The sequence below is a fragment of the Arachis ipaensis genome, chromosome B5, assembly GCF_059453495.1.
Source record: "Arachis ipaensis isolate K30076 ecotype BB chromosome B5, ASM5945349v1, whole genome shotgun sequence".
NCBI classification, from domain to species: domain Eukaryota; kingdom Viridiplantae; phylum Streptophyta; class Magnoliopsida; order Fabales; family Fabaceae; genus Arachis; species Arachis ipaensis.
This window is the reverse complement of record NC_142440.1, coordinates 33855409-33878859: the sequence shown is the minus strand read 5'-3', so window position 1 is coordinate 33878859 and position 23451 is coordinate 33855409. Positions and strand designations below refer to the sequence as shown.

Genomic DNA, 23451 nt, shown 5'->3' with positions numbered 1-23451 from the left:
GTATACTTAGTAACAGTCATCTGGCCCTGCTTTAATTGCATCAATTCAAGCTCCTTGGCATTTCTGACTGAATTAGAAAAGTATTCCTTATAATAATCTGTCCAAAAAATCTCCCAAGGAATCGCAGCGCCATCTGGCTGCAGGATACGTCGTCTTCCCTGCCACCAATACTGAGCCTCACCTTGCAGCTAATAAGTTCCAAACTCAACCCATTGCTCTTCAGGAACCTGTTGAGCCTGCAATGCCCGTTCCATAGCCTAAATCCAATTATTTGCGTCAGTGGGATTTGAGGTTCCCCTGAAGGTCGGAGGGTGAACTTTCCGAAATGTAGCAAGTGTCATAGGACCATCCTCATCATTACTGTTCATACCATGGGTTGAGCTAGGCGAGCCGGGTTGAATGAAGAAAGAAACGACCGACCTCTTATAAAGGTTGGTCGACACCGACCTCTTCCTAAAAGAGCTCAGCCAAATTGCTATAAGGGCTCAAGTAGGCCCAAAACAGAAGATCACAACCCACCTAAAGGCGGCTGGCCAAAGATAAGGGGACTCACCCACAAAAGATAAGATAAGATAACTAACTTATCTCAAGGGAGGTCACCCCACACTACTATAAATACACTGGAGCACCCAAGTATAACTCATACTCTGATTCTACACAAAAAACCTGCTTAAAAGCCCATGCTAACTTAAGCATCGGAGTCTCTTACAGGTACCACCACCCTCCGGTGATCAGGAATCAGCAACATCTCAAGATTCAGCAAGTTAGACATGAAAGCTCCGGCCACAACTGCAGATCTCTTCCGAGATCGACCTCCAGTTTCAGGTAACCCTCGAAATATTGGCGCCGTTACCGGGGAACTTGGAAGTCATCCCATCATCATGGAGGACAACCTTGACAACGATCACAACTCTGGCTTGGAGGACAGAACGCCATGTAAGAACACGGAGACCATACCAAAGGATATTCCTAAAAATAAGGGAGACAAACAGCCCCCAAATACAGAAATTTTAGAGGCCATCCGTGAACAACAGAATCGCCTTAAACAGCTAGAACAAGAAGCTGACCGGCAGCAGGAGGCTGAGCGAGATTTACGAAGAGAAACCAGGAGGCGTCGAGAGCTGGAAGATAAACTCCTTAAACTCGAGGCTGACTTCAAAACAAAAGCTACTCGGTCCAATCATAAAGACGGCCTCCGTGAGGATCAAGACCCCTTCACAAAGGAAATCATAAAAGCTAAAATTCCAAAAGACTTTAAAGCCCCTGGCATGACTCCCTACGATGGTATGTCCGACACAAGTCATCATCTCAGCAATTTCAGAAATCGGATGTAACTTACGGAAGCCCCAGACACAATCCGTTGTAAAGCCTTCCCGACTACCTTGACCAAAATAGCAATAAAATGGTTCGACAGTTTGCCACCAAGGTCAATAGCAAGCTTCGATGACCTCGCCAAGAAGTCTCTAGCTAGGTTCTCTATCCAGAAAGATAAAGCCAAGTATTCCCCAAGCCTGTTAGGGATTAAGCAAGGAGATCGAGAAAGCCTCTGCAGCTACATGGAAAGATTCAACAAAGCATGTATAGATATATAAAGGCTGCCAATAGAAGCAGCCATCATGGGTCTCATTAATGGCCTACGAGAAGGACCCTTTAGCCATTCCATATCCAAAAAGCACCCTACATCTCTGAACGAAGTGCAAGAGCGGGCAGAAAAGTACATTAATATGGAGGAAAACTCTCGATTAGGAGAAACCTCAAAATTCGGATTCCCCTACCCATCTCGGGACAAGGATAAAGAGAAGACCAACCTACTGAAAAACCTAGAAAATACCATAACTACACTCCCCTCAGGGTGTCCCTTGTGGATGTCTACAAAGAGATATGCAATACTGAGAAGATCCTGCCCCCTTGTCCGATTAAGCATAAAAGAGGAGAAAGTCGAACAGAGTATTGCGAATACCACCGAGTCTACGGGCACCCTACCAACGAATGCTACGACTTAAAGAACGTTATAGAAAAGGTAGCCCGAGAAGGAAGACTAGACAGGTTTCTGGCCAACAAAACAGATGAACCAAAGAAGAGAAGAAGGGATGAAGAGATTGGACGAGCTGAACGTCCCCCTCACACCCCTGAGAGGCATGTTCACATGATAAACGGAGGATTCGCGGGAGGAGGGATCTCTAAATCATCGCGCAAAAGACACCTTAAGGAGGTATACCATGTTGGAGGAGAGGACAGGTCGGCCGACCTCCCCACTATTATCTTCACCCAAGAAGACGCCGCGAGCATCATTCCAGGGCATGATGACCCTGTGGTTTTTATCATAATACTTGCCAATGCCAACCTCCACCAAGCATTAGTCGACCAAGGAAGCTTTGCGGACATACTGTTCAAATCTGCTTTCGACAAGCTCAGATTGCAAGAAAAAGAACTCAGAGCATATCCAAATAGCATATACGGACTAGGAGACGCCCCAATTCAGCCATTAGGGTACATCCCACTACACACAACCTTTGGAAAGGGAATTCAGTCTAGGACGTTAAGCATAGATTATATTGTAATCGACGTGAGCTCAGCATACAATGCTTTAATAGGTCAGACAACACTGAACCAGCTTGCCGCTGTGGTCTCCACACCATACTTATGCATGAAGTTTCCAACTCCAGAAGGGATTGCTACCATAAAAGGAGACCAAAAACTCGCGCGACGCTGTTATAACGAAAGTCTGAACGTTAAAGGTGATCCCAAAGGAAAGGAAACTAATACCATAGAACTCAGGGGAGTTAGAGCTCGTGAAGAACTCCGTCCGCAGCCAGAAGATGAAACCAAAGAAGTTCAAATCAGAGACACTCAAGATAAAAGAACAAGTATAGGGGCAAATCTGAAAGGAGATCTAAAGGAACGACTAACAAAGCTCCTGAAGGATAATTCTGACCTCTTTACATGGAAGGCTGCAGATATGCCTGGTATTGATCTCAGACTAATGTGCCATAAGTTAGCCGTATATCCAGGGTCTCAGCCAGTACAGCAGAAACGTAGGAAACGCGGCCCAGAGAGGTCGCAAGCTGTAGAAGAGCAGGTACAGGCTTTGCTAGAGGCAGGATTCATAAGAGAGGTAAAATATCCATTATGGTTAGCCAATGTAGTATTGGTTAAAAAGTCAAATGGAAAATGGCGGATGTGGACTGATTACACCGACCTTAACAAAGCCTGCCCAAAAGATCCTTACCCACTCCCGAATATAGACACACTAGTTAACGCTTCATCAGGATACAAGTACCTTTCCTTCATGGACGCTTACTCGGGATACAACCAAATCCCGATGTATCAACCTGCCAGGAGAAAACCTCCTTCTTAACCCCAAGAGCAAACTACTGCTATATAGTCATGCCCTTCAGACTCAAGAACGCAGGGGCCACCTACCAAAGACTAATGAACAAAGTCTTTGCCAATCACATTGGGAAGCTAATGGAAGTTTATGTCGATGACATGTTAGTAAAGACACAAAGTGAGGAAACATTGCTATCCGACCTCACTGAAGTGTTCGATACCATAAGAAAGCATGGGATGGGACTTAATCTCGTAAAATGTACTTTTACAGTAGAAGCTGGAAAATTCTTGGGCTTCATGCTCACCCAAAGAGGAATCGAAGCAAACCCAGATAAGTGCCAGGCCATACTTCGCATGAAAAGTCTGGCCTGTGTCAAAGAGGTCCAGCATCTCAATGGAAGACTAGTGGTTCTGTCTAGGTTCCTAGTTGGATCAGCCTTAAGATCTCTCCCCTTCTATGCAACTTTAAGGAAGGGAAAGAGGTTTGAATGGACTCTAGAATGCGAACAAGCCTTCCAAGATTTCAAAAAATTTCTGGGGCAACCATCCATCCTTACTCGACCTTGGGAAGGAGAAGAACTCATACTATACCTCGTCGTAGGAAGTCAGGCAATAGCTTCAACACTAATCAGAGAAGACGAAAGTGGGCAACAACCCATCTACTTCATCAGGAAGGGTCTACAAGGGGCTGAACTAAACTATCAAAAGATAGAAAAGTTCGCCTACGCCCTTATACTCACTTCCCGACAACTTCGGCCATACTTTCAATCTCACACCATCAGAGTGCAGACCAACCAACCCATAAAGGGGATCTTATAGAAAACAGACTTAGCTGGAAGAATCCTACAATGGACAGTCAAGTTATCTGAATTCGACCTTAAGTATGAAGCCCGGACAGCTATCAAATCTCAGTACCTGGCTGACTTCATCGCAGAGTATACTGACACCCCGGGCACCCCCACAAAGTGGAGCCTTTATGTGGATGGTTCCTTGAACAAAACCGGGAATGGCGCAGGCGTCATTTTAGAAAGTGATCAGGGAACCCAAATCGAGCTCTCATTAAAGTTCGAGTTTCCCACTTCAAATAATCAAGCTGAATACGAAGCCTTACTGGCTGGTTTGAAGCTGGCTAGGGAAGTAGGAGCTCAGAAGCTTACCATTTTTAGCGATTCACAGGTAGTCACCTCACAAATAGAAGGGAGCTACCAGGCCAAGGATCCCACCATGAGAAAATACCTAGACAAGACCAGAGAATAGCACGAACAATTCGTGGAATATGAGGTACGACATATAACCAGAGAACAAAATGATCGAGTTGATGCACTTTCAAAACTAGCCAGCACCAAACCAAGGGGAAATAATAGAAGCCTCATCCAAGAAACACTACCAGATCTGTCAACCATGGAAGAGAAAAAGGTCCTAAACATATTAGACCAGGACCAAGGGTGGATGACTCCTATAGTTAGCTATCTCAAGTCGGAAATACTTCCCGCAGATAAAAAGGAGGCAAAAAGGCTAGTACGAGAAGCACAGTACTACACCATAGTACAGGACATCCTATATAGGAGAGGAATCTCTACGCGCCTCCTAAAATGCGTCCCGACTTCCGCTACAAGGGAAGTTCTCGAAGAAGTCCACAGTGGCATGTGCGGCAACCACCTGGGGGCGCGAGCTCTTTCCAAAAAGGTACTCAGAGCTGGATTCTACTAGCTGACCCTGCAAAAGGAAGCAACAGAGTTTGTCAAAACATGCCCCCCATGCCAGAAGCATGCGAACTTTCACATCGCACCAGCCGAGGAACTTATTTGTGTCACTTCACCCTGGCCATTCGCAAAATGGGGACTCGACCTCCTCGGACCCTTCCCCTTTGGATCATGGCAAGTCAAGTTTCTCATTGCTGGAAAGACTATTTCACAAAATGGATTGAAGCAAAACCTTTGGCCACTGCCTCCACCCAAAGAAGTCGAAAGTTCTTAGACAGAAACATTGTCGCAAGGTTTGGGGTGCCACACTCCATTACCACAGACAATGGCACTCTTCATCGACACGGGCTTTAGAAATCTGGTAGCCGATTTGAAAATCAACCACCAGTTCACCTCTGTAGAGCACCCACAAGCCAATGGACAGGCGGAAGCCGCCAACAAAGTCATACTGGTCGGGTTAAAACAGAGACTACAGGACGCCAAGGGAGCTTGGGCTGAAGAGCTCCCGCAAGTCCTATGGGCATACCGGACAACACCACATTCAACCACTGGAGAATCACCATTTTGACTTGCTTACGGAATGGAGGAAATGAATCCCGTGGAGGTAGAAGAAGAATCTCCCAGAATGATCCTCTACAATGAAGATACCAACTTCCAAGCTCAAAGGAAAGAGCTCGACCTACTTCCAGAAGTTTAAGAAAGAGTTCGGATTAGAGAGGAAGCTCTAAAGCGTCGAATGACTCTGAGATATAATTGGAAGGTCATCCAGCGAATCTTCACCACCAATGATCTCATCTTAATCCGAAATGATATCGGAGCAAGTCGGTTAGGAGAAAAGAAGCTAGCAGCTAATTGGAAAGGACCGTATCGAGTAGCAGAAGTACTGGAAAAAGTTTACTACAAGGTGTCCGACCTCGAAGGGCGAGAGCTACCAAGGTCATGGCATGCCTGTAACCTAAAAAGGTACTATAGTTAGAAAATAAGATCTTAGGTTAGGCGCACTCTTTTTCCTGAAAGGGTTTTTTAATGAAGCGTCAGGCCGAGATCTAAGAAACTGCCCGACCTATAAGGGTAAGCACTCATATGTACATACTTACATTTATGTTTTTATCTCATTATTATTTGAATAAAAGTCACCAATTTCCTAAAAAGTTTCCTACCAGGATGCATTAATCTAAGCTCGTAAAACGCAAAATTTATCGTCCGATTACAATGAAGTCGCCAAGGTGAAGCGATAGGAGCAAGTTAATGCAAGAAGTTATAAAAAGTAGCCCATAAAAAGTGACCTGACGAGGTCTGAACAAAAATAGATTACTAAAAGTAACTTAAGAAGTCCCGACAGAGAAGTCGGACCAATAAAAGGATCACTGAAAAAGGGACAAAGACACCTTGAAAAGGCCAAAGAAAGGTTAAAAAAACCAAAGGCCAAAAGTGCTTCGCTGAAAGGTACAAGTCTTGCAAAAAAGACATTACTTAAAAAGCGAAAGCACAAGTCGAAACGGTGCTAAAAAGTCATCCTAACAAACTATAAAGAAAAGGTTCCTCAGCAGGAACACTACCTAAAAAGTTGTTGGAATATGACTAAAAAACCCGATGAAGGAGGTCGTACGGGTCGACATCAGAAGGGGCACAGGTACGATCTCAAAAAGTCGTCCGAGACTAAAAAAGGTTCTATATAAAGAACACTAAGCCACAAGGATAATTTTACACAACTTAATAAAGGGTGGAGAAGCACCAATTCAAAATATTTCAAAGAAAGGCTAGAAAGCCCACTCAAAGGAGGTCAGACTGGGAAAGACCTAATCTCTATCAAAATCGAGAAGGGTTGCAAAAGTAAACCTCTAGGCGTTTAGCAAAATGCATTCTTCAAACATTAAAGACTCAAAAGACTGCCAAAAGGGCAGCCCAGGAGTTTAGAGTGTTTTGTTTTCTAATAAAAAGTTGCTCGTAAGCAACCAAGTGTCAGAGAAAGTCAAATTACAAGAAATATAAGCAAAAGTTCATAGTCCACAAGTCGGACTATAACGGCACACAAATTACAAAAGGTCATAGAGGATCCAAATTCTCCCTAGTAGCAACATCCTTGGTTGAGGGAGAAGGAGGTATGGTCGAGATCGGAGTAGCATTCACAACTCCATCCGGCCCGTTCAGAATCTGCACACCCAGCTCGGGCTCTGGAGGGATGAACTTTGAAGGGACGGAAGAAGATAAAGCTGTTGAGGCTTTTCCTGGTGGCACAAGAGGAGGACCCTCATCTTCATCATCAGGGGCAGTCACGATCTTGCCATCCACCACCACATTATCCATACTGAACAAGGAGAGATCATCCTCGAGAGCAATAACTCGGACCTGAGCCTTCAGGATCTCGAACATATCAGTCATACTATTTTCCATGTGTCTCTGAAGCTTGGCATAATCATCTTGAACCGATTGAAGCCGCTCCTTAGTTTCTAGTAGCTCACCGTAGGTCCGGGTATAGCTCTCCTTATACTTTTTTGCATCCTCATCAGCCAAGTCAACAGCTGCCTCCGCCCTAGTAGCACGCTCCTTCTCCTTCTCCACATCAATTTTCAACTTTGCAACTTTGGCATCAAGCTTATCCTTCAGACCCTTTACCCTATCAAATTCAGCCTGGGCATCATTCAGAAAGGCCTTCGGAGCACGGACAGGGGACTCCCTAATAACTCGAGATAAGGCCGTGCCAACATTGGCCATCCGAATACTATTGCTCATTATGAAGTCAATGTGATGAAGGATCGAGATGTCGTCCATAGGGACTTTACCATGTGGAGCAATCAATTCAGTAGCAAAGGAAATGCCATCAAACTCTTTATCATTCAAGTCATAGGTCCCAACAGTTTTTTGTTTCTTGGGAGCAGGACCAGTAGCAGGAGGAGAGGAAGCAGGGCCAAAAGTCGCCTGAGATGGATCAGATGGAACTACTCGAACTCTAAGGGCTGGAATGATCTTTCTCGGGCCCTGAGAGTCAGAATTCAGCTTCTTTGGGGACACCTAAGAAGACCCTTCCCCCGAGGTCTTTGTTGACAAATTTTGGGCAGCTATCGCACTTTTTGGCCCTCCAGAAGGCCTTCATAAAATCTGAAGATTTCACCATCTCTGAAAAAGAAACTAGGGAAACAAGTTACAATAAACAAAAAAGGATAAAAAGTACAAACAATAGAAGAAAACCACTCCTAAAAGAAGTCGGATGCTACCTAGCTCGGCACGAAGGAGGGAGGGATCTCCGAGAAATCTCTTGGTATCCAGATGAGGAGGTTCCCCCCAGTGCTCCTCTAGAACACCCACAAAGGCCTGCTCAACCTCATCTAAACTCTCCCAAGAATACTTTGGAGCTACTATATCCTTTTGCCAACACAAAGGAAAGGTCGGCTCATCATTCTCATCTAAAAAGAAAGGTCGGGCATTCTCGACAGCTCAGACCTTAAAGTAATAGTTATTAAAATCTCGAAAAGACTCATCAAACATTGAAAAAACTTTATTCCCCTGGGTAGCTCGGAAGAAAATCCAAGAAGCTTTCTTCTTGGCTACCCCAGGCTTAGTCAACACAAAAAGATAAAGAAAAAAGGGTGTGGTGGTTGATGTGTGGAAAACGATCCAACACAAAACTCACTGACAAGTGTACCGGGTCGCATCAAGTAATAATAACTCACGTGAGTGAGGTCGATCCCACAGGGATTGAAGGATTGAGCAATTTTAGTTTAATGGTTGATTTAGTCAAGCGAACAAGAGTTGATTTGAGTGATTTGTATCCAACAGAAGCTAAATTGCTTGAAATTTAAAGGGAGAGGGATAATTGACAAGAATTTAAAGTGCAGAAGAATTAAAAGAGCTGAATCTTAAAGTGCAAGTAATGTAAATTGCAGAAACTTAGATTGCAAGAAATGTAAATGACTGAAGTTTAAAGTGCAAGAAATGTAAATTGCTTGAATTATAAAAGGAATTGGGAATTTGGATTGCAGAAATTAGACAAGGGAAAGTAAAATGGCATTAAACAGAGAAGCAGAATATGAATTAAAATTGCAACAGATCAAATCATAAGAGAACAATTGCTTGAAAATTCGAACAGTAAGCAAAATGTAACATCAATTACAATGGTCCAAAAGAAATCACAGATCTCAGGGTTAGAAGAGACTAGAGAACAAGTTTAGATCTCAATCCTTCCTTGATCCAACTAAGAACACAATTGCAAACAAAATGAAAGATGGAAATCAGTCAAGAAACTTGAATTATACAGGAAAAGAAAACAAAGAGATCTCAAGGGTGAGGTTGAGACAGAATTTCCTCAACTCTTCACTATCAAGACTCAAGCAAGCTTTGCAGAAAAGAAAACAGAAAACCCAGAGAGGAAGAAAACTCAATTCTCCTCCCAATTCTCCAAGATCCAAAATCAAAGTTACAGAATGAAAATTCTAAAAGAAGAAAAGGTGAAAGTAAAAGTAAAAAAGTCCTCTTTTCTAAATCAAACTAACTTCTCTTTATACACTTCCTTCTAATGATCTTTAAGCCTTGAATTTGGGCCCTTGGCCTTGATGAAATTGGATTAAAGATAGCCTCTGTTGATTCCTCCTGGTCTTGAGAAGAAACCCATTTGCATAATGGACTTTGGGATCATTCACGTTTGAGTCAACGTTTGAGGCAAACGTTGACTCAAACGTCTTGTATTAGCTTTATGCAGAATGGAGTTTTGCTGTCACTCACGTTTGAGTTCACGTTTGAGGTCAAACGTGAGCTCAAACGTGCTCCCTCCAAGGAAATTTTACGGCCAACGTTTGACCTCACGTTTGAGAAAAACGTTGGCACAAACGTTAAGTCCTCCTGGGTGTGTTATTGAGCCAACGTTTGACCTCAAGTTTGAGGCAAACGTTGGCGCAAACGTTGGCCTCTCTTGGGTGTATTTTTGAGCCAACGTTTGACCTCAAGTTTGAGGCAAATGTTGGCGCAAACGTTGGCTTCTCCTGGGTGTATTTTTGAGCTAACGTTTGACCTCAAGTTTGAGGCAAACGTTGGCGCAAACGTTAGCTTCTCCTGGGTGTATTTTTGAGCCAACGTTTGACCTCAAGTTTGAGGCAAATATTGGCGCAAACATTGGCTTCTTCTGGGTTCTTCTTAAGCCAACGTTTGACCTCACGTTTGAGGCAAACGTTGGGACAAATGTGAGTTCTTCCCAGGGTGGCTTTGCTGCCTTCATTTCCATTGCTGCCATCCCCTTTCTTCAACCTTCCTCCAAGCCTTTTGGTCACCTGTCATGAAAATGCATCAATTTACTCATGTTTGAGTGAATCCAAATACACATGAATTTCTACCCAAATGGCTTACTTGTAACTCAAGAAAGTGTATAAAACCTATGAAACAAGTGAAAAATTGCTTGAAAAACTAGCATAAGATGACTTGTCACCACAATACCAAACTTAAACCTTGTCCCCAAGCAAGAAAAGAATTGTGCTCAAAGGTTCTTTCAATTAGAATGGATTGAAGAATAACTTGTAATGTCTTGTGAGTGAAGTGATTAAGTGACAGTGGGATGAACTCTAAATCATATGCTCATGCAAGGGCTTTAGTGCTTACTAGTCCCTACATCTTGGAAGTCTTAGGTCCTAGGACTTTCGTCCAAATGATATCATGGAGATCTCTCTGGTGCACAAAAATTACTTTACACTATGTAATTCCGCACAACTAATCAGCAAGTGCACTGGGTCGTCCAAGTAATACCTTACGTGAGTAAGGGTCGATCCCATGGAGATTGTTGGCTTGAAGCAAGCTATGGTTATCTTGCAACTCTTAGTCGGGATATTAATTAGTGGCTATCAATTGACTTGCAAATGAACAAGAGAGCATGAATTAAAGGTTATTTGTTATGCAGTAAATGAGAATATGTTGGAGTTTTGGAGATGCTTTGCCTTTTGAATCTCTGCTTTCTTTCTATCTTCTTCTTCACGCACGCACGTCCCTCCTATGGCAAGCTGTGTGTTGGAGGATCACCGTTGTCAATGGCTACCATCCTTCCTTTCAGTGAAAATGGTCCAGGTGCGCTGTCACCGCATGGCTAATCATCTGTAGGTTCTCGATCATACCGGAATAGGATTCGCTATCCTTTTGCGTCTGTCACTACGCCCAGCACTTGCGAGTTTGAAGCTCGTCACAGTCATCCAATCCCAGAATTCTACTAGGAATACCACAGACAAGGTTTAGACTTTTCGGATTCTCAAGGATGCTGCCAATGGATTCTAGCTTATACCACGGAGATTCCGATTAAGGAATCTAAGAGATACTCATTTAATCTAATGTAGAACGGAGGTGGTTGTCAAGCACACGTTCATAGGTTGAGAATGGTGATGAGTGTCATGGATCATCATATTCATCATAATAAGGCGCAAATGAATATCTTAGATAGGAACAAACATGATTGAATAGAAAACAGAAATACTGGCATTAACTCATCGAGGCAAAGCAGAGCTCCTCACCCCCAACAATGGAGTTTAGAGACTCATGCCGTCAAAAAGGTACAAAGTTTAGATCTGAAAATGTCATGAGATGCAAAATAAATCTCTAAAAGTTGTTTAAATACTAAACTAGTAACCTAGGTTTACAGAAAATGAGTAAACTATGATAGATGGTGCAGAAATCGACTTCTGGGGCCCACTTGGTGTGTGCTGGGGCTGAGACTAAAGCTTCTCACATGCATAAGGCTGTTTTGGGCGTTCAACGCCAGCTCTGGATCCAATTCTGGCGTTGAACTCCAACTCCTAACTTGTTTCTGGCGCTGGACGCCAGACAGCAACATGGAACTGGCGTTGAACGCCAGTTTACATCGTTTATCTTTGAGAAAAGTATAGACTATTATATATTTCTGGAAAGCCCTGGATGTCTAATTTCCAACACAATTAGAAGCACGCCATTTGGAGTTCTGTAGCTCCAGAAAATCCACTTTGAGTGCAGGGAGGTCAGAGTCCAACAGCATCAGCAGTCCTTTTTCAGCCTAAATCAGATTTTTGCTCAGCTCCCTCAATTTCAGCCAGAAAATACCTGAAATTATAGAAAAATACATAAACTCATAGTAAAGTCTAGAAATATGAATTTTGCCTAGAAACTAATGAGAATAAACTAAAAACTAACTAAAATATACTAAAAACTATATGAAATTAACCCCAAAAAGCGTATAAAATATCCGCTCATCACAACACCAAACTTAAACTGTTGCTTGTCCTCAAGCAACTAGATAAATAAAATAGAATACAAATAATTTAAGAAGCAAGAATATCTCAGAGTTTTTGAGTGAAGCTCAGATTCTAATTAGATGAGCGGGACTAGTAGCTTTTTGGCTTCTGAACAGTTTTGGCATCTCACTTTATCCATTGAAGCTCAGAGTGATTGGCATCTATAGGAACTCAGAATTCAGATAGTGATATTGATTCTCCTAGTTTAGTATGTTGATTCTTGAACACAGCTACTTTATGAGTCTTGGCCGTGGCCCTAATCACTTTGTTTTCCAGTATTACCACCGGATACATAAATGCCACAAACACATAATTTGGTGAACCTTTTCAGATTGTGACTCAGCTTTGCTAAAGTCCCCAATTAGAGGTGTCCAGGGTTCTTTAGCACACTCTTCTTTTTGCTTTGGACCTTGACTTTAACCGCTCAGTCTCAAGTTTTCACTTGACACCTTCACGCCACAAGCACATGGTTAGGGACAGCTTAGTTTAGCCGCTTAGGCCAGGATTTTATTCCTGTAGGCCCTCCTATCCACTGATGCTCAAAGCCTTGGGATCCTTTTTATTTACCCTTGCCTTTTGGTTTTAAGGGTTATTGGCTTTTTCTGCTTGCTTTTTCTCTCTTTTTTTTCTGCAAGCTTTGTTCTTTGCTGCTTTTTCTTGCTTCAAGAATCATTCTTATGATTTTTCAGATTATCAATAACATGTCTCATGTTCATCATTCTTTCAAGAGCCAACATATTTAACAGTCTTAAACATCAAATTCAAAAGACATATGCACTGTTCAAGCATTCATTCAGAAGACAGAAAGCATTGCCACCACATGTAAATAATTAGATTGTTCTTATTAAAAACTCGAAAATTATTGCCTCTTATTCTAAAGAAATTCTTCTATTTTATTCATGTTTGATGATGATGAGAAAATTAAATCATAGCTTAATTGAAGATAAAATCAAAAAATATAGATACTAATTACTACTATATGACTCCTAAGGTAAAACTAGAATAAGAACAGTTATCACAGAGTTAAGGCTAAGATTGGAATTTAACAACCTTTTTTCTGGGGAGTGGATGTTCTTCTAATCTGCGGGTTGCTTGGTCCTTCAAGAGATAATTTCTGGCGCTTCAATTCCCTTAAGTCGCGCCCTTGCTCCTCCTGTTCTTTAATCAAATAGCAAAGAATGCTACTTTGTTCCTTCTGTTCTTTTATTATTTGTTTCATAGCTTCTTGCATCTTGGTAACTGATGTTTCAAGATACTCCCAGTATTCAGATTGAGGGATTTCTGGGAGAAATTCCTGTGTTTTCTTCTTGATGGGGTCATCCTGTGCTTGTTGTTTTTCCATTGATGCTTTGGTGATTGGTCACTCAATTGAGATATACTCAGTTATTCCCATCCTTACTCCAGCATCCTTGCAGAGCATAGAAATCAAGCTTGGATAAGCCAACCTGGCATCTTTGGAATTTTTATTTGCAATTTTGTAAAATTCAGTTGAAATCAGTTGATGAACTTCCACTTCTTTTCCCATCATGATGCAATGGATCATCACTGCTCTTCTAATAGTGACTTCAGAACGGTTGCTAGTGGGCAGCAGAGAATGCCCAATGAAATCCAGCCATCCTCTGGCGACTGGTTTGAGATCTTCTCTTTTGAGTTGATTAGGAACACCCTTCATGCTGGTGGTCCACCTGGCTCCAGGGATGCATATGTCCTCTAGAATCTTATCCAGGCCCTTGTCTATTCTCATCATTCTCCTATTGAAGGAGTCTGGATCATCTTTCAGCTGAGGTAGCTTTAAGATCTCCCTGATCTTGTCAGGGTGGGTATGAACAATCTTTCCTCTGACCACGGTCCGATAGTCATAGATAGCAGATCCAGATAGTCTTTGCCTGTCTGTATGCCACATATTAGCATAGAACTCCTGGACCATATTCCTTCCCACTTTCGTTTCAGGATTGGCTAGGATCTCCCAGTTCCTGATTCGAATTTGCTCATGGATCTCCGGATATTCGTCTTCTTTCAGATCGAGTCTGACTTCCGGGATCACTGATCTTAGACCCATTATTTTGTAATAATGGTCTGAATGTTCTTTAGTTAAGAACTTCCCTTGATTCCAAAGTGGTTTTGGAACACTCTCTTTCTTGCCTCTTGGGGTGGGTTGTTTTCCTTTAGGAGCCATGATCTTAGTGATCACGGATGAGCACACCAAACTTAGAGGTTTGCTTGTCCTCAAGCAAAAAGAAAAGAGAGGAGAGGGAGAGAAGGAGAGCTAGGTGCAATGGTGGATGGGAGGGGAGGGAGGCCGAACCCATATTTAAAGGGAGGGGGGTGGGTTTTCGAAAAATAGGGAGAAAGATAAGATAGAAGATATGATTTTTAGAAAAAAAAATATGATAAGAAAAGATATGATTTAAAATTGGAAAGATATGAAAGATATTTGAAAAAGATAGATTTGGAATTTTGAAAAAGATATTGCTTAGTTGAAAAGATTTTTGAATGAAAAGAGAGAGATTTGTTTTGAAAATTTTGAAAAAAGAGTTGAGTTGGATTGAAAAAAAGGATTTGTGCTTATGGATTAAGATATATTTAATATTTTTAAAGAAGGGTTTTTAGAAATTAGGGATTTTAGAAATCAGGGTTCTTAACATGTTTATGCAAGAAATCATGAATTGAAACATGAAAATTAGGATTAAGATGAAAAATATGAAGAAAAAATGAATTTACCTCCTCCCCACCATCCTGGCGTTTGAACGCCCAAATGCTGCTTCTCCTGGGCGTTTTTCTGAACGCCCAGAATGCTGTAAATCTGGCGTTAAACGCCCAGAAAGAGCTTGAATTTGGCATCAAAGTTTAGGAATCTTTTTTCTCCAGCTAATTTGGCATCAAAGTTTAGGAATCTGGTTGCCCAGTAGGCTTTATGTTCCAGTTTCACGGGCAGGTGACATGCCTTACCATACACAAGTTGGTATGGAGAGGTCCCTATAGGAGTCTTGAATGCTGCTCTGTATGCCCACAGAGCATCATCTAAGCTTCTTGCCCAATCCTTTCCACGGGTACTTACAGTCCGTTCTAGGATTCTTTTTAGCTCTCTGTTAGAGACTTCAGCTTGTCCATTAGTCTGTGGATGATATGGAGTCGCCACCTTGTGGCGAATCCCATACCGGACCATGGCAGAGTAAAGCTGTTTGTTGCAGAAGTGAGTGCCCCCATCACTGATTAGTACTCTAGGGACCCCAAACCTGCTGAAGATATATTTCTGGAGGAACTTCAGCATTGTTTTAGTATCATTGGTGGGTGTGGCAACGGCCTCTACCTATTTTGATACGTAGTCAACAGCCACCAGAATATAAGTGTTTGAGTATGATGGTGGAAAAGGTCCCATGAAGTCAATTCCCCATACGTCAAACAACTCAATCTCCAAGATTCCTTGTTGAGGCATGGCGTAACCATGAGATAGATTACCAGCTCTTTGGCAACTGTCACAGTTACATACGAACTCTCGGGAATCTTTATAGAGTGTGGGCCAATAGAAGCCACATTTGAGGACCTTGGTGGCTGTTCGCTCACCTCCGAAATGGCCTCCAAATTGTGATCTATGGCAATGCCATAGGATCCTCTGTGCTTCTTCTCTAGGCACACATCTCCGGATTATTCCGTCTGCACATCTCTTAAAGAGATAGGGTTCATCCCACAAGTAGTACTTTGCATCAGTAACTAATTTTTTCTTTTGTTGCCTGTTGTATTCTTTGGGTATGAACCTTGCAGCTTTATAGTTTGCAATGTCTGCAAACCATGGTGTTTCCTGAATGGCAAATAAATGCTCATCCGGAAAAGTCTCAGAGATCTCAGGAGAGGGGAGGGACGTCCCTTCTACTGGCTCTATCCGGGACAGATGATCAGCCACTTGGTTCTCTGTCCTTTTTCTGTCTCTTATTTCTATATCAAACTCTTGCAGAAGCAACACCCATCTTATGAGCCTGGGTTTTGAATCCTGCTTTGTGAGTAGATACTTGAGAGCAGCATGGTCAGTATACACAATCACCTTTGATCCTACCAAGTATGATCTAAACTTGTCAATGGCATAAACTACTGCAAGTAATTCTTTTTCTGTGGTTGTGTAATTTTTCTGGGCATCATTTAAAACGCGGCTAGCATAATAAATGACGTGCAGAAGCTTGTCATGCCTCTGCCTCAGCACTGCACCAATGGCGTGATCACTGGCATCACACATTAGCTCAAATGGTAATGTCCAGTCTGGTGCAGAAATAACTGGTGCTGTGACCAGCTTGGCTTTCAGCATTTCAAACGCCTGCAGGCACTCTGTGTCAAACACAAATGGCGTGTCAGCAGCTAGCAGATTGCTCAAAGGTTTTGCGATTTTTGAAAAATCCTTTATAAACCTCCTATAGAATCATGCATGCCCCAGAAAGCTTCTGATTGCCTTAACATTGGCAGGGGGTGGTAATTTTTCAATTACCTCTATTTTTGCTTGATCCACCTCTATTCCCTTGTTTGAAATTTTATGCCCAAGAACAATCCCTTCAGTCACCATAAAGTGACATTTTTCCCAGTTTAAAACCAGGTTGGTCTCTTGGCATCTTTTCAGAACTAGTTTTAGGTTATCAAGACAGGAGCTGAATGAGTCTCCATATACTGAGAAGTCATCCATGAAGACTTCCAGAAATTTTTCCACCATATCAGAGAAAATAGAGAGCATGCATCTCTGGAAGGTTGCAGGCGCATTACACAGCCCAAATGGCATCCTTCTATAAGCAAACACTCCAGATGGACATGTGAATGCTGTATTCTCTTGATCCTGGGGATCTACTGCAATCTGGTTATAGCCTGAGTAGCCATCCAAAAAGTAGTAATAATCATGACCTGCTAATCTTTCTAGCATCTGGTCTATGAATGGTAAAGGAAAATGATCCTTTCTGGTGGCTGTATTGAGTCTTCTGTAGTCAATACACATGCACCACCCTGTAACTGTTCTTGTAGGAACCAGTTCATTCTTTTCATTATGAACCACTGTCATGCCTCCCTTTTTGGGGATAACTTGGACAGGGCTCACCCAGAGGCTGTCAGAAATAGGATAAATAATCCCAGTCTCCAGTAATTTGGTGACCTCTTTCTGTACCACTTCCTTCATGGCTGGATTTAGCCGCCTCTGTGGTTGAACCACTGGTTTAGCATTATCCTCCAATAAGATTTTGTGCATGCATCTGGCTGGGCTTATGCCCTTAAGGTCACCTATGGACCACCCAAGAGCTGTCTTGTGTGTTCTTAGCACTTGAATAAGTGCTTCCTCTTCCTGTGGATTTAAAGCAGAGCTTATGATCACTGGAAAAGTGTCACCTTCTCCCAGAAATGCATATTTCAGGGATGGTGGTAATGGTTTGAGCTCGGGTTTAGGAGGTTTTTCCTCTTCCAGAGGAAATTTCAGAGGCTCTTTCATTTCCTCTGAATCCTCCAAATCAGGCTGAACATCTTTAAAGATGTCTTCCAACTCTGATTCGAGACTCTCAGCCATGTTGATCTCTTCTACCAAAGAGTCAATAAGATCAACTTTCATGCAGTCTTTTGATGTGTCTGGATGCTGCATGGCTTTGACAGCATTCAACTTAAACTCATCCTCATTGACTCTCAGGGTTATTTCCCCCTGTTGGACATCAATGAGAGTTCGTCCAGTTGCTAGGAAGGGTCTTCCTAGAATGAGAGTAGCACTCTTGTGCTCCTCCATTTCCAGCACTACAAAGTCAGTGGGAAAGGCGAATGGCCCAACTCTGACAATCATGTCTTCAATCACGCCTGATGGGTATTTAATGGAGCCATCAGCAAGTTGGAGACATATCCGGGTTGGTTTAACAAGCTTTCTGATAGTGGATGCAGGTATTAGGTTGATGCTTGCCCCCAGATCACATAAAGCTGTCTTGGTGCAATTACCTTCTAGTGTGCATGGTATTAGAAAACTCCCAGGGTCTTTAAGCTTTTCAAGAAAGCTTTTCAGAATGACTGCACTGCATTCTTCAGTGAGGAGAACTCTTTTAGTTTCTCTCCAATCCTTCTTGTGACTCAAGATCTCTTTCATGAACTTGGTATAAGAAGGTATTTGCTCAAGTGCCTCTGCAAATAGAATCTTTATTTCAAGAGTCCTGAGATAATCTGCAAAGCGAGCAAATTGCTTATCCTGCTCCTCTTGGCGGAGTTTTTGAGGATAAGGTATCTTGGCTTTATATTCCTCAACCTTAGTTGCTGTAAGTTTATTTCCTACAGAAGTGGTTGAGGAAGCCTTTTTAGATGGGTTGTCATCAGCACTTGTGTGTGTCTGATCCCTCACTGGCAATTGAATGCCAGAGCTAGGAGCTGGAGTGGCGTTAGACGCCAGCTTCCCAGTTCTTCCTGGCGTCTGAACGCCAGAACTGTGCTCCTTTTGGGCGTTCAACGCCAGATCCTTGCTTGTTTCTGGCGTTGAACGCCAGTCCTGAGCATGGTCTGGGCGTTCAGCGCCAGCCTTCCACCAAATTTCTGGCATTTTAGCGCCAGAATTATTTTTCCCTGGGCTCTTACTGTCCTCTGGTGGATTTTGGATGGGTTGCTCATTTCTTGGCTTCTTGCTGCCTTGAGGTGGGGTATTTAATGTTTTCCCACTTCTTAATTGGACTGCTTGGCATTCTTCTGTTATTTGTCTTGACAGCTGCTGCTTTGTTTGCTTCAGTTGTTCTTCCATGTTTATATTAGTCATCCTTGTCTCTTGTAGTTTATCCTTGAATTCAGCTAACTGCTTTGTTAGAAAATCCAATTGTTGATTGAATTCAGCAGCTTGCTCTGCAGGACTGAGTTCAGCAGTTGCTGTTTTAGCCTCTTCTTTCATGGAAGGGTCACTGCTGCTTAAGTACAGATGCTGATTTCTAGCAACTGTATCAATGAGCTCTTGAGCTTCTTTAATTATCTTTTTCATGTGGATAGATCCACCAGCTGAGCAATCTAAAGAGATCTGAGCTCTTTCTGTAAGCCCATAATAGAAGATGTCTAACTGAACCCACTCTGAGAACATTTCAGAGGGGCATTTTCTTAGCATCTCTCTGTATCTCTCCCAGGCATCATAAAGAGATTCATTATCTCCTTATTTAAAGCCTTGGATGTCCAGCCTTAGCTGTGTCATCCGTTTTGGAGGGAAGTATTGATTCAGGAATTTTTCTGTCAGCTGTTTCCATGTCCTTATGCTAGCCTTAGGTTGGTTATTTAACCACCTCTTGGCTTGGTCTTTTACAGCAAATAGAAACAGTCACAATCTGTAGACATCCTGATCTACTTCCTTATCATGTACTGTGTCAGCAATTTGTAAAAACTGTGCCAGAAACTCTGTAGGTTCTTCTTGTGGAAGACCGGAATACTGGCAGCTTTGCTGCACCATGATAATGAGCTGAAGATTCAGCTCAAAGCTACTGACTCCAATGGAGGGTATGCAGATACTACTCCCATATGAAGCAGTAGAGGGGTTAGCATATGACCCCAGAGTCCTCCTGAACTGTTCATTTCCACTTAGATCCATGATAGAGAAAGGGAGATGATGTAAAATAAAAAAATTGTATTATTTTTTTTAATTATTTCGAAAATAAATTAAAATAAAATAAATAAAAATAGGTGAAGATTTTCGAATAAAATGAGGGGAGAGAAAGTGGTCAGGATGTTTTGAAAAAGATATGAATTGAAAAAGATTTTAAATTTTGAAAAAAAATCTGAATTTTAAAAATAATTTTCAAAAATTTGTTTTAAAAAAGAGAGAAAAGATATTTTTGAATTTAAGGAGGAGGGAGAGAAACAATAAGATAGCCCAAGATTTAAAATTTTTAGATCTAATGCTCCTTGTTTTCGAAAATTCTGGAGGGAAAACACCAAGGAACACCAAACTTAAAAATTTTAAGATCAAGACGCAAGGAGAACTCAAGAACACTTTGAAGACTCACAAGAATACAAGAACATGAAGAAAGAACACCAAACTTAAAATTTTTAGAAAACCGAACTAAAATTTTCGAAAAACAAACAAAAAATCAACAAGAAAACACCAAACTTAAAGTTTGGCACAAGATTTATTCAAAGAAAAATTATTTTTGAAAAAGATTTTGAAAATAAGATAGCCAATTACTAAGAACATAAGCACCACGCTCTAACTAATTGAGCTATAAATTTAAAGTGTTTTAACAAGGTATAAATAATAAAAGACTTTAAACCAAAAAGACAAATTTTTTTTCCTAATCTAAGCAACAAAATAAACCGTCAGTTGTCCAAACTCAAACAATCCCCGGCAAGGGCACCAAAAACTTGGTGCACGAAAATTACTTCACACTATGTAATTCCGCACAACTAACCAGCAAGTGCACTGGGTCGTCCAAGTAATACCTTACGTGAGTAAGGGTCGATCCCACGGAGATTGTTGGCTTGAAGCAAGCTATGGTTATCTTGCAACTCTTAGTCAGGATATTAATTAGTGGCTATCAATTGACTTGCAAATGAACAAGAGAGCATGAATTAAAGGTTACTTGTTATGTAGTAAATGAGAATATGTTGGAGTTTTGGAGATGCTTTGCCTTTTGAATCTCTGCTTTCTTTCTATCTTCTTCTTCACGCACGCACGTCCCTCTTATGGCAAGCTGTGTGTTGGAGGATCACCGTTGTCAATGGCTACCATCCTTCCTTTCAGTGAAAATGGTCCAGGTGCGCTGTCACCGCACGACTAATCATCTGTAGGTTCTCGATCATACCGGAATAGGATTCGCTATCCTTTTGCGTCTGTCACTATGCCTAGCACTCGCGAGTTTGAAGCTCGTCATAGTCATCCAATCCCAGAATCCTACTAGGAATACCACAGACAAGGTTTAGACTTTTCGGATTCTCAAGGATGCTGCCAATGGATTCTAGCTTATACCACGGAGATTCCGATTAAGGAATCTAAGAGATACTCATTTAATCTAATGTAGAACGGAGGTGGTTGTCAGGCACATGTTCATAGGTTGAGAATGGTGATGAGTGTCACGGATCATCATATTCATCATAATAAGGCGCAAATGAATATCTTAGATAGGAACAAACATGATTGAATAGAAAACAGAAATACTGGCATTAACTCATCGAGGCACAGCAGAGCTCCTTACCCCCAACAATGGAGTTTAGAGACTCATGCCGTCAAAAAGGTACAAAGTTTAGATCTGAAAATGTCATGAGATGCAAAATAAATCTCTAAAAGTTGTTTAAATACTAAACTAGTAACCTAGGTTTACAGAAAATGAGTAAACTATGATAGATGGTGCAGAAATCGACTTCTGGGGCCCACTTGGTGTGTGTTGGGGCTGAGACTAAAGCTTCTCACGTGTATAAGGCTGTTTTGGGCGTTTAACGCCAGCTCTGGATCCAATTCTGGCGTTGAACTCCAACTCCTAACTTGTTTCTGGCGCTGGACGCCAGACAGCAACATGGAACTGGAGTTGAACACCAGTTTACGTCATCTATCTTTGAATAAAGTATAGACTATTATATATTTCTGGAAAGCCCTGGATGTCTACTTTCTAACGCAATTAGAAGCGCGCCATTTGGAGTTTTGTAGCTCCAGAAAATCCACTCTGAGTGCAGGGAGGTCAGAGTCCAACAGCATCAGCAGTCCTTTTTCAGCCTAAATCAGATTTTTGCTCAGCTCCCTCAATTTCAGCCAGAAAATACCTAAAATTACAGAAAAACACACAAACTCATAGTAAAGTCCAGAAATATGAATTTTGCCTAGAAACTAATGAGAATAAACTAAAAACTAACTAAAATATACTAAAAACTATATGAAATTAACCCCAAAAAGCGTATAAAATATCCGCTTATCACTCTCTATAGGTAATCACCTTGAAGCAGCTTATAATTTCTGTTTTGGCCTTGACTCTAAGTGTCATGTCTCAAAGCGGCTCTTTAGATAAGCTTTCAATCAATACTCTTAAACCAGTTGGTTTTAAGGTATTAGGTGTTAAAGCACCCCTAAGGATTTACTTGCTCAAGCCACTCTCTTTGACACAATTCGACCACAAGCATTTACTAGGATAACAACTCTTTGAGTTTTTGTTTCTTCCTTCTTTTCTGCCTAGTAATTGATGCTCAGAGCCTTGGGCCATGTTCTTTTGTTTTTATATTTTCTTTATTTTCTTTTGTTTGCTGCTTCTTGGATCAATAAATGTTTGAGAATCTCTACAATACTTCTTTGAACTCCATGTCCTGCCTATGAGCTCCCATGCAAGTTTTCATAAGCATGCAACCTCAATGCATAATCATACAACTAGAACCACCACTTCTCCTAATCTTTTGCTTGCCTCAAAACTGTTTAATTTTTCAATCCTTCTTTTCAAAGAACTGTCATGTGATGCCTTTTTGAGACATTGAGTGCAAGCAAGTTCTGGAGAGTATAGTGTTGTGAACAGCCAAGTATCTCAATTATTGAATTACAGAGAAACTATACTAGACAGACAGACAGACAGGGGTACAATATCACTTTCAATCCTAGCAGTGTTTGATGTAAAATAATCACTTAACAATACAACCTTTTGGAGTTTACTTGCTTTACTCCTCATCATCATCGCTGGTCCTCACATTCCTCTTTCATCTCTTTAGTTGATGATGCTTAATCTTTCCAAAAACTTGTATGATACTCTGCAATGATATTGAAAGTTGCTTGTTTCCCAAGCACTTGAAAAATGGTTAGCATACGTGAATTATTTGTGGGCTTTTGAACTTACTTTGGTGTGTGAACACCAAACTTAGTACCTTACCAATGGTTCTCATGCGTCAAATTGACCATATGTGGAACTCTTTTTCTTTGCTAAAGGCAATAAGACTAAAAACTAGAAAACAGACATTGGTTAAGTAGTTTCTCTACTTGCTTGGAGCTAGCAACCATTTATGCAGAAGGTGAGAATGTGTTTTTAAATGAGATTTTTGGTGGAACACCAAACTTAGCATTATTCATTCTCCCTTAAATTGTTTTGGTGTGCAACACCAAACTTAGCTCCTTGCAATATAGAGAAAGTTACTTAGCCTTTTTATTGAATGGAAAGAGAACTACCTCAGGTTGGGTTGCCTACCTCAGGTTGGGTTTTCCTCCCAACAAGCGCTTCTTTATTGTCATTAGCTTGACATCCTTTATTCTTTGATCATGG

The 23451-nt window shown here is 41.5% G+C and overlaps 1 protein-coding gene across 1 annotated transcript; it reads left to right on the top strand.

Moving 5' to 3' along the window:
• The first annotated feature begins 2146 nt into the window (after positions 1-2146).
• On the top strand, positions 2147-3358 carry LOC148563802 (uncharacterized). Its single transcript, XM_088486955.1, has one exon. It carries the CDS (start codon positions 2147-2149, stop codon positions 3356-3358), a length of 1212 nt encoding a protein of 403 aa, XP_088343081.1.
• The last annotated feature ends 20093 nt before the right edge of the window (positions 3359-23451 follow it).